Source organism: Anomaloglossus baeobatrachus, chromosome 10, assembly GCF_048569485.1.
Source record: "Anomaloglossus baeobatrachus isolate aAnoBae1 chromosome 10, aAnoBae1.hap1, whole genome shotgun sequence".
Taxonomy (NCBI): domain Eukaryota; kingdom Metazoa; phylum Chordata; class Amphibia; order Anura; family Aromobatidae; genus Anomaloglossus; species Anomaloglossus baeobatrachus.
Window position 1 is genome coordinate 184,192,412 of NC_134362.1, and position 11,607 is coordinate 184,204,018.

General features: G+C 43.1%; 1 protein-coding gene across 3 annotated transcripts in view; it reads left to right on the forward strand.

Annotated features, from left to right (window-relative positions):
* Window positions 1–10,298, forward strand: part of BEAN1 (brain expressed associated with NEDD4 1) — a 28,777-nt gene extending 18,479 nt beyond the window's left edge. For 2 of the 3 annotated variants that reach the window (XM_075325877.1, XM_075325876.1), the window contains exon 5: window positions 6,382–10,298. In XM_075325877.1, coding sequence (XP_075181992.1) covers window positions 6,382–6,697 — 316 coding nt within the window. In that variant the 3' untranslated portion in view covers window positions 6,698–10,298. The remainder of the gene's footprint in view (window positions 1–6,381) is intronic. The other variant, XR_012727301.1, reaches the window with a different exon arrangement.
* The last annotated feature ends 1,309 nt before the right edge of the window (window positions 10,299–11,607 follow it).

Below are 11,607 nucleotides of genomic sequence, written 5' to 3' on the forward strand. Positions count from 1 at the left end.
TGTGTCTCTCCCAGTAATATAGGCTGGATGTGAGGTTTGTGTGTCTCTCCCAGTAATATAGGCTGGATCTGAGCTCTGTGTCTCTCTCCCAGTAATATAGGCTGGATGTGAGGTCTATGTGTCTCTCCCAGTAATATAGGCTGGATGTGAGCTCTGTGTGTCTCTCCCAGTAATATAGGCTGGATGTGAGGTCTGTGTCTCTCCCAGTAATATAGGCTGGATGTGAGGTCTGTGTGTCTATCCTAGTAATATAGGCTGGATGTGAGATCTGTGTGTCTCCCAGTAATATAGGCTGGATGTGAGGTCTGTGTGTCTCTCCCAGTAATATAGGCTGGATGTGAGGTCTGTGTGTTTCTCCCAGTAATATAGGCTGGATCTGAGCTCTGTGTCTCTCTCCCAGTAATATAGGCTGGATGTGAGGTCTGTGTGTCTCCCAGTAATATAGGCTGGATGTGAGGTCTGTGTGTCTCTCCCAGTAATGTAGGCTGGATGTGAGCTCTGTGTATCTCTCCCAGTAATGTAGGCTGGATGTGAGCTATGTGTGTCTCTCCCAGTAATATAGGCTGGATGTGAGCTCTGTGTATCTCTCCCAGTAATGTAGGCTGGATGTGAGCTATGTGTGTCTCTCCCAGTAATATAGGCTGGATGTGAGGTCTGTGTGTCTCTCCCAGTAATATAGGCTGGATGTGAGCTATGTGTCTCTCCCAGTAATATAGGCTGGATGTGAGGTTTGTGTGTCTCTCCCAGTAATATAGGCTGGATGTGAGGTCTGTGTCTCTCCCAGTAATATAGGCTGGATGTGAGGTCTGTGTATCTCTCCTAGTAATATAGGCTGGATGTGAGCTATGTGTGTCTCTCCTAGTAATATAGGCTGGATGTGAGCTATGTGTCTCTCCCAGTAATATAGGCTGGATGTGAGGTCTGTGTGTCTCCCAGTAATATAGGCTGGATGTGAGGTCTGTGTGTCTCCCAGTAATATAGGCTGGATGTGAGGTCTGTGCGTCTCTCCCAGTAATATAGGCTGGATGTGAGGTCTGTGTGTTTCTCCCAGTAATATAGGCTGGATCTGAGCTCTGTGTCTCTCTCCCAGTAATATAGGCTGGATGTGAGGTCTGTGTGTCTCCCCCAGTAATATAGGCTGGATGTGAGGTCTGTGTGTCTATCCTAGTAATATAGGCTGGATGTGAGCTCTGTGTGTCTCTCCCAGTAATATAGGCTGGATGTGAGGTATGTGTGTCTCTCCCAGTAATATAAGCTGGATGTGAGCTCTGTGTGTCTCTCCCAGTAATATAGGCTGGATGTGAGGTCTGTGTGTCTCTCCCAGTAATGTAGGCTGGATGTGAGCTCTGTGTGTCTATCCTAGTAATGTAGACTGGATGTGAGCTCTATGTGTCTCTCCCAGTAATGTAGGCTGGATGTGAGGCCTGTGTGTCTCTCCCAGTAATATAGGCTGGATGTGAGGTCTGTGTGTCTCTCCCAGTAATATAGGCTGGATGTGAGCTCTGTGTGTCTCCCCCAGTAATATAGGCTGGATGTGAGCTCTGTGTCTCTCCCAGTAATATAGGCTGGATGTGAGCTCAGTGTCTCTCCCAGTAATATAGGCTGGATGTGAGGTCTGTGTGTATCTCCCAGTAATATAGGCTGGATGTGAGTTCTGTGTGTCTCTCACAGTAATATAGGCTGGATGTGAGCTCTGTATGTCTCTCCCAGTAATATAGGCTGGATGTGAGGTCTGTGTGTCTCTCCCAGTAATATAGGCTGGATGTGTTGTCTGTGTGTCTCACCCAGTAATATAGGCTGGATGTGATCTTTGAGTGTCTCCCCCAGTAATATAGGCTGGATGTGAGCTCTGTGTGTCTCTCCCAGCAATAGAGGCTGGATGTGCGCTCTGTGTGTATCTCCCAGTAATATAGGCTGGATGTGAGGTCTGTGTGTCTCTTCCAGTAATATAGGCTGATGTGAGCTCTGTGTGTCTCTCCCAGTAATAGAGGCTGGATGTGAGCTCTGTGTGTATCTCCCAGTAATATAGGCTGGATGTGAGGTCTGTGTGTCTCTCCTAGTAATATAGGCTGGATGTGAGCTCTGTGTGTATCTCCCAGTAATATAGGCTGGATGTAAGGTCTGTGTGTCTCACCCAGTAATATAGGCTGGATGTGAGGTCTGTGTGTCTCTCCCAGTAATATAGGTTGGATGTGAGGTCTGTGTGTCTCACCCAGTAATATAGGCTGGATGTGAGGTCTGTGTGTCTCTCCCAGTAATATAGGCTGGATGTGAGGTCAGTATCTCTCTCCCAGTAATATAGGCTGGATGTGAGCTCTGTGTGTCTCTCCCAGTAATATAGGCTGGATGTGAGATCTGTGTGTCTCTCCCAGTAATATATGCTGGATGTGAGGTCTGTGTGTCTCTCCCAGTAATATATGCTGGATGTGAGGTCTGTGTGTCTCTCCCAGTAATATAGGTTGGATGTGAGCTCTGTGTGTCTCTCTCAGTAATATAGGCTGGATGTGAGGTCTGTGTGTCTCTCCCAGTAATATAGGCTGGATGTGAGGTCTGTGTGTCTCTCCCAGTAATATAGGCTGGATGTGAGCTCTGTGTCTCCCCCAGTAATATAGGCTGGATGTGAGCTCTGTGTCTCCCCCAGTAATATAGGCTGGATGTGAGCTCTGTGTGTCTCTCCCAGTAATATAGGCTGGATGTGAGGTCTGTGTGTCTCACCCAGTAATATAGGCTGGATGTGAGCTCTGTGTCTCTCCCAGCAATATAGGCTGGATGTGAGGTCTGTGTGTCTCTCCCAGTAATATAGGCTGGATGTGAGCTCTGTGTGTCTCTCCCAGCAATATAGGCTGGATGTGAGGTCTGTGTGTATCTCCCAGTAATATAGGCTGGATGTGAGCTCTGTGTCTCTCCCAGCAATATAGGCTGGATGTGAGGTCTGTGTGTCTCACCCAGTAATATAGGCTGGATGTGAGGTCTGTGTGTCTCTCCCAGTAATATAGGCTGGATGTGAGGTCAGTATCTCTCTCCCAGTAATATAGGCTGGATGTGAGCTCTGTGTGTCTCTCCCAGTAATATAGGCTGGATGTGAGATCTGTGTGTCTCTCCCAGTAATATATGCTGGATGTGAGGTCTGTGTGTCTCTCCCAGTAATATATGCTGGATGTGAGGTCTGTGTGTCTCTCCCAGTAATATAGGTTGGATGTGAGCTCTGTGTGTCTCTCTCAGTAATATAGGCTGGATGTGAGGTCTGTGTGTCTCTCCCAGTAATATAGGCTGGATGTGAGGTCTGTGTGTCTCCCCCAGTAATATAGGCTGGATGTGAGCTCTGTGTCTCCCCCAGTAATATAGGCTGGATGTGAGCTCTGTGTGTCTCTCCCAGTAATATAGGCTGGATGTGAGGTCTGTGTGTCTCACCCAGTAATATAGGCTGGATGTGAGCTCTGTGTCTCTCCCAGTAATATAGGCTGGAGGTGAGCTCTGTGTGTCTCTCCCAGTAATATAGGCTGGATGTGAGCTCTGTGTGTCTCTCCCAGTAATATAGGCTGGATGTGAGGTCTGTGTGTCTCCCCCAGTAATATAGGCTGGATGTGAGCTCTGTGTCTCTCCCAGTAATATAGGCTGGATGTGAGCTCAGTGTCTCTCCCAGTAATATAGGCTGGATGTGAGGTCTGGGTGTCTCACCCAGTAATATAGGCTGGATGTGAGCTCTGTGTCTCTCCCAGCAATATAGGCTGGATGTGAGGTCTGTGTGTCTCTCCCAGTAATATAGGCTGGATGTGAGCTCTGTGTGTCTCTCCCAGCAATATAGGCTGGATGTGAGGTCTGTGTGTCTCTCCCAGTAATATAGGCTGGATGTGAGGCCTGTGTGTCTCTCCCAGTAATATAGGCTGGATGTGAGGTCTGTGTGTATCTCCCAGTAATATGGGCTGGATGTGAGCTCTGTGTGTCTCTCCCAGTAATATAGGCTGGATGTGAGCTCTGTGTGTCTCTCCCAGTAATATAGGCTGGATGTGAGGCCTGTGTGTCTCTCCCAGTAATATAGGCTGGATGTGAGGTCTGTGTGTATCTCCCAGTAATATAGGCTGGATGTGAGCTCTGTGTGTCTCTCCCAGTAATATAGGCTGGATGTGAGGTCTGTGTGTCTCTCCCAGTAATATAGGCTGGATGTGAGGTCTGTGTGTCTCTCCCAGTAATATAGGCTGGATGTGAGGTCTGTGTGTCTCTCCCAGTAATATAGGCTGGATGTGAGGTCTGTGTGTCTCTCCCAGTAATATAGGCTGGATGTGAGGTCTGTGTGTTTCTCCCAGTAATATAGCCTGGATGTGAGCTCTGTGTGTCTCTCCCAGTAATATAGGCTGGATGTGAGGCCTGTGTGTCTCTCCCAGTAATATAGGCTGGATGTGAGCTCTGTGTCTCTCCCAGTAATATAGGCTGGATGTGAGCTCTGTGTGTATCTCCCAGTAATATAGGCTGGATGTGAGGTCTGTGTGTATCTCCCAGTAATATAGGCTGGATGTGAGATCTCTGTGTGTCTCTCCCAGTAATATAGGCTGGATGTGATCTTTGAGTGTCTCACCCAGTACCTTGGCACTAAGTGACAATTTCCAGTTAAGTGCGGACTTGCATTTTCCTAAACCCATTTTCCCGTATGTACCCACGTCATTGCTGGAGACACACGTTCTTCCTCCTGTAATGGCTGTCGGTCTGACGTGAGCTGGTGTTTGTTCGGAGGACATTTACTGCCTGAGAACAGACATCTTTATTTGCTTTGCAGAATCTCCGCAGCATCTGTCTCCATGTAGTAATCATCTCCCGTATTATCCTGCAGCATATTTTAGACACACAGGATCCTAATTGCTTTTCGATGCCGTCCTGGATAGCTTCAGCTCTGAATTTGCTGCCCATCTGCTGGCGGACGCAGACAGAGCTGCTTTTAACAAGATCAGGAGCGAAAAGGCGACGAGTCGAGGGGGCTGCAGCACGGCCATAGACAGGGGACTCAGCACAACCTCTGCTCTGTCTCAGATGGAATACCCCTTTAAGTCGTCAAGTTCTGATAGCCACCGCATTAGAGGCCCATTTATATAACCGCTATTATATGATCGTAGGTGGGCCGAACGATGGAATCTTCTCTCGTTTCCAACACCACTCCTGGTATCTGCCATTGTTTGCAGTGCTGAAGCCACAACAACAGCGCTGCAGTCAATCAGTGAGCTGCTGAGCTCACCGATTGGCTGCAGCGCTGTCAAAGCAACACTAACTATATAGCTTTCATTCATTCTGGAAGAGAGTTAAAAGGGTTTACTGGTTTCGAAAAAACTGTCATTGTCTGCAGTGGTCACGCCAAGTCTGCAGCGCTGCAGTCAATCAGTGATCTGAGCGGCTCAAGTTGTCACCTTTGGCAGAGCCGCTAAGTGAAATGATTGGCTGCAGTGCTGTTGACTCCTCATGTCCAACATTGAGTCTCCTTTGCTTCTCACCGGTATCTATTATTGTCTGCAGTGCTGACGTCACATCAGCAGCGCTGCAGTCAATCAGTGAGCTGTGCGGCTTGAGCTGTGACCTCTAGAAGTGCCACTAAGCTAAATGATTGCCCGCAGTGCTGTTAACTCCTCAGGTCCAACATTGAGTGTCCTCCGCTTCTCACCGGTATCAGTATCTATCATAGTCTGCAGTGTTGACGTCACGTCAGCAGCGCTGCAGACAATCAGTGAACTGAGCGGCTCAAGCTGCAACCTTTAGCAGAGCCACTAAGCTAAATGATCGGCTGCAGTGCTGTTGACTCCTCAAGACCAATGTTAAGTCTCTTCCACTTCTCATTGGTGTTTTCAGTATTGATGTCACGTCAGCAGCGCTGCAGTCAATCAGTGAGCTGAACGGCTTGAGCTGTGACCTCTAGAAGAGCCACTAAGCTAAATGATTGCCAGCAGTGCTATTAACTCCTCAGGTCCAACATTGAGTGTCCTCCGCTTCTCACCGGAATCCATCATTGTCTGCAGTGCTGACGTCACGTCTGCAGCACTGCAGTCAATCAGTGAGTTGAGCGGCTTGAGCTGTGACCTCTAGAAGCGCCACTAAGCTAAATGATTGCCAGCAGTGCTATTAACTCCTCAGGTCCAACATTGAGTGTCCTCCGCTTCTCACCGGTATTTATCATAGTCTGCAGCGCTGCAGTCAATCAGTGAGCTGAAGGGCTCGAGCTGCGACCTTTGGCAGAGCCACTAAGCTAAATGTTTGGCTGCAGTGACGTGAGCACTGCAGATAATAGCAGACTCTGGAAGCAGGACTGGAGAATAAATGTTGAACCAGGGGAGGGTGAGTAGGGCACAGTTTGTTTTTCAAAAGATAGAACTTATTTCTCAATGTGTCCATCTTTTCCTCCAGCTATGAAGACTGTGTTGGGCCAGGAGCTTTGGGAATGTGTCTCCCGGCAGATGATCCTCCACCTTACTCCTTAGAAGATCCACACCTTAGACCTGAGGTATCACTTGGTACCGGCACCACAGAGACGCCGCTGGGTTCACAGACTGATCCCGGACATTTCCAGGTCTCCTCGCCGTTGTCTACCGTTGACTTGGACATGGCCACCACCGTCCAGACTTTGGCCAAGAGAAGTCTTCACCTCCCGATAATACCCATGGACATAATAAAGGACGTCTCGTTCCCGGGCCCTGGGGCGTCAGAGGACAATGTGACCTAGCAATAACCTCCGCGGAGATTTATCCCATTTGTTCTTTCGGAAGCAGTAATTGTCTTTATCCTGTAGCATTGACTGTGTGCGTGCGACTCTTGTGAGAAGTCCAATTAGTTTTCTATCTACCGTAGCAATAAGAATGCGCAATAGTTTTATAAGGAAATGTTATTACATCCTAATGAGGGCTATAAAGAACCACAACTGTCTCATACTGCACCTACAACAGGCATCATATATAGAGATAGACACCTTATACAGAGAGACGGACACCATATGTAGAGATATCATCTTATACAAAGTCACCTTATATATAGGTACTGGCATCTTCTATAGAGATAGACATCATATACAGAGAGACGGATATCATATATGGAGATATAGGCATCTTATATGGAGATACTGGCCTCTTATATAGAGATAAACATCATATACAGAGAGAAGGACACCGTATGTAGAGATATAGTCATCTTATATAGAGAGAGACATCATATACAGAGAGACAGATACCATATGTCATCTTATACAAAGATATAGTCATCTTATATAGAGGTACTGGCATCTTATATAGAGAGAGATATCTTATATAGAGATACTGGCATCTTATTTAGAGATACTGGCATCTTATATAGAGATACTGGCATCTTATATAGAGATCCTGGCATCTTATTTAGAGATACTGGCATCTTATATAGAGATACTGGCATCTTATATAGAGTTACTGGCATCTTATATGGAGAGTCACTCAGTTGATATAGAGATACTGGTCTTTGATATAGAGATAGACCTGTTATATAGAGATACTGGCATCTTATATAGAGATAAACATCTTATATAGAGGTACTAGCATCTTATATAGAGATAGACCTCTTATATAGAGGTACTGGCATCTTATATAGAGATAAACATCTTATATAGCGGTACTGGCATCTTATATAGCGGTACTGGCATCTTATATAGAGATACTGGCATCTTATATGGTGAGTCACTCAGTTGATATAGAGATACTGGTCTTTGATATAGAGATAGACCTGTTATATAGAGATACTGGCATCTTATATAGAGGTTCTAGCATCTTATATAGAGATAGACCTCTTATATAGAGGTACTGGCATTTTAAATAGAGGTACTGGCATCTTATATAGAGATAAACATCTTATATAGAGGTACTGGCATCTTATATAGCGGTACTGGCATCTTATATAGAGGTACTGGCATCCTTTATAGAGACATTTTATATAGAGATACTGGCATCTTAAATAGAGGTACTGGCATCTTATATAGTGATACAGTCATTTTATATAGAGATACAGTCATCTTAAATGGAGAGACGCTCATTTTATATAGAGATACTGGCCTTTTATATAGAGATAGATTTCTTATATAGAGATAATGGCATCTTATATAGAGATAGACATACAGAGGTACTGGCATCTTATACAGAGATCCTGGCCTCTTATATAGAGATACTGGCATCTTGTACAGATGTATAGTCATCCTATATGCAGAAGCGAGGAAAGAAAAAAAAGAAGAGAACAACGGGGCGCCAAATCTAAGTGTAGATGTATGGAAACACAGATTGTATGATCATACGAATTTTGCACTCACCGTGCAGATTTCTTCTGTTTTCGCTAGTATGATCCGTGTAGTGGATCAACTCTCTTATTAATCCTCCAGTATGCAGCACGAATCCTCGGGAACAATGAGAGTCCTGAACGGTTGCTCCCACGTGGGTAATGGAGTAAAGACAAAATCCCTTTCGGCGCTTCCGGAGGATAAATGGATTATCAGTGCAAGTTTGCAACAACTTCAAGAACAAGAGTTTATTAAGGGTTCAATAAAAAACGGACAATTACGGACAACGCGTTTCAGCTAACAAAAGCCTTCATCAGGTGTAGTTTACATTGCTGGTATTAAGAAAATCTAATTTATAGACTGATCTGTCTATGTGTATGATGTAGGCGGGTATGAGGAACATGGGTGTGTACTTCCAATTAGATTAGCACTCAACCTCGAAGAGGTAAATGGTGGTTCTTGTGCTGAAATCCTTATATGGATCATGTGTAAGGGCAAGCAAATATTGCTGCTATGCATGAATGATACAATTTATGAATGAAAAAGAATAAAAATTCTAATTGTTAATAAGGAAAATTTTGGTGTTTAAAATATGCGGTGATATAAAACACATAATAAATTATTCAGATTAAAAACACAATTTTTCTTTTTTTTTCCTTTTTTTTTCTTTTTCTTTTCCCTTTCTCTCCTCTCTCTCTCTTCTTTCTTCCCTTCTCTCTTTCCTTCATCTCTTCCTTCCCTTCTCTTTCCTCTCTCTCCCTTTCCCCTTTTGCTCTCTCCCTTTCCTTCCTTTTTCCTTTAGAGAATAGTTTAAAATTCATGCACTTATATAAAAATCACTTCCAGATATATTGCATTTATAAATAAGAGACAAAGAGAAAAAAAAAAAAAAAAGATACATATACATTTAGACATTCTCTATCACATCGTTCAAACCATCTGGGTATAAGGTTTTCAGCTTAAAAATCCAATAGGACTCCTTCCTATTTAATTTTTTAAAACTGTCACTATCGTCCTCTGCAATTCTTTCTACAGGGGTCACTTTTATATCAAAATTTTTTTGATGTTTGATTAACAGGTGTCTGGAGAGACTATGTTTAAGAAAACCTTTTTTCGCATTGTGCCTGTGGCCATTCATGCGTGACCGCACCGTTTGTGTGGTGCGGCCAACGTACTGAAGACCACAGTCGCAGCTGACCACATAGACTACATGGTCACTGTCACATGTTAGATGTTGATTAATATTAATTGTCTCTCCTGTACTATTTGATGTGATACTATTCTGTTTGTGACTAATAATACCACAACAGAAGCATTTTTTTGATCCACATTTGAAAACGCCCGGAGGTTTTTGTGTGGAGAATCTTGCTGCACTAAAAACTGACAAAGGTTTTTTTAAAACAGTCGGTGCAATAATATTCTTCACCGTTATCCCCCTTTTAAACGTAATACCTGGAACCTCTGGTAACCATTTATTTAAAAAAGGATCCATTTTTAAAATGTGCCAATGTTTTTTTAAAATTGTCCTGATCGAATTACTACCCTGGTTAAATGCAGTTATAAAATTATATTGCCATTTTGTCCCTCTGTGTTCAATTTTTCTTTTTTTATTATTCCCATGTGGATCTTCCTGTTGTTCTGTGTTTAACTGAATCGAAGTAGTATTTTCTTTATTTTTTCTTTCCAAACAACCCATCTGGGTTTTTTTTAGGTATATCTCAAAGGCTTCTGTTACTAATTTTTGGGGATATTTTTTATCCAAAAATTTTTTTGTTAAAATTTTGGATTGTTCAATATAATCTGACTCCAAAGTATTATTCTTCCGAATTCGTCGGTATTGACTAAATGGTATATTCTGCTTCCATTTAGGATAGTGAGCACTACGGAAGTCAAGAAATCCGTTTGAGTCAGTTTTTTTAAAGAAGGTTTTAGTTATAATTTTATTGTCTGCATGACTAATTTCAAGGTCTAATACCAGCAATGTAAACTACACCTGATGAAGGCTTTTGTTAGCTGAAACGCGTTGTCCGTAATTGTCCGTTTTTTATTGAACCCTTAATAAACTCTTGTTCTTGAAGTTGTTGCAAACTTGCACTGATAATCCATTTATCCTCCGGAAGCGCCGAAAGGGATTTTGTCTTTACCCTATATGCAGAAGCGGTTATCCTATATAAAGATACTGGTATCTTATATAGAGATAGACCTCTTATATAGAGATAATGGCATCTTATATAGAGGTACTGGCATCTTATATAGACATAGACATCTTATATAGAGATAAGGTATCTTATATAGAGATACTGGCATCTGATACAGAGACACTGAGATCTTATATGGAGAGACCGTTATCTTATATAGAGATATAGTCATCTTATATAGAGAGATGGCCATTTTATATGGAAATACTGGCATCTTATATGAAGGTACATTCATCTTATACAGAGGTAGTACCATCATTTCCATGTCCTCATACATACAGTCATCTCGCCCACATGTACTCGTCTTGTACGTCTGTATACACACTGTATATACATATTCGGTCGTCCATTGCCCCTATATAATCCTTCTATAGAACACTGATCTCTTATGTACAGTCACCTTATACAGCCTGATACATAGAGTCCTACATCTGGTATACAGTATATATATATATATATGTATATAGTCCCCCTATAGATCTATAGATATTTCATTCAGATACTCAGACATCTCATATATAAGACAGACATATACACAGTCATCGTATACATATATACATCCAGTATATTCAGCCATCTCATCCACATATACATCTACCATATATACACTTCTCTTATACACATATATACATTTTCTGGCTTCCAAAACGTTGAAGAATATAAAATAAAGGATTTATTTATAAATAACGATCTTCTGGGACACACGTCAGGGCTGTGGATAATGCTCAGTAAGTGACACATCCTGGAATCAGGGTCTCAGCCCCTACATCATGCTGCTCTCAAATCACATGGCAAAATCTGCTGATAGATCCTAGCCGCGTATTTCTTAAAGAGAATCTATCAGCAGTTTTTGCTCTGTAATCTGAGAGCAGCATGATATAGGGGTTGAGAATCTGATTCCAGCAAAGTGTCACTTACTGCGCTGTGTGTTGATGTTTCAAGAAGTGTTTTGTCAGCAGGAGATTATCAGTATAGGACTATACCACTCCCACCACTGATTAGCAGCCTTTTCTCAATAAACAATGTACACAGAAAGCTGCCAATCAGTGGTGTAGGCATGGTTATACAGGCGTCAGCATTCAGAGACCTGCTAGATTTTCAGAAGAGAAAACAGTGTATAAAAATAACAGCACGAAGACCAGTAAG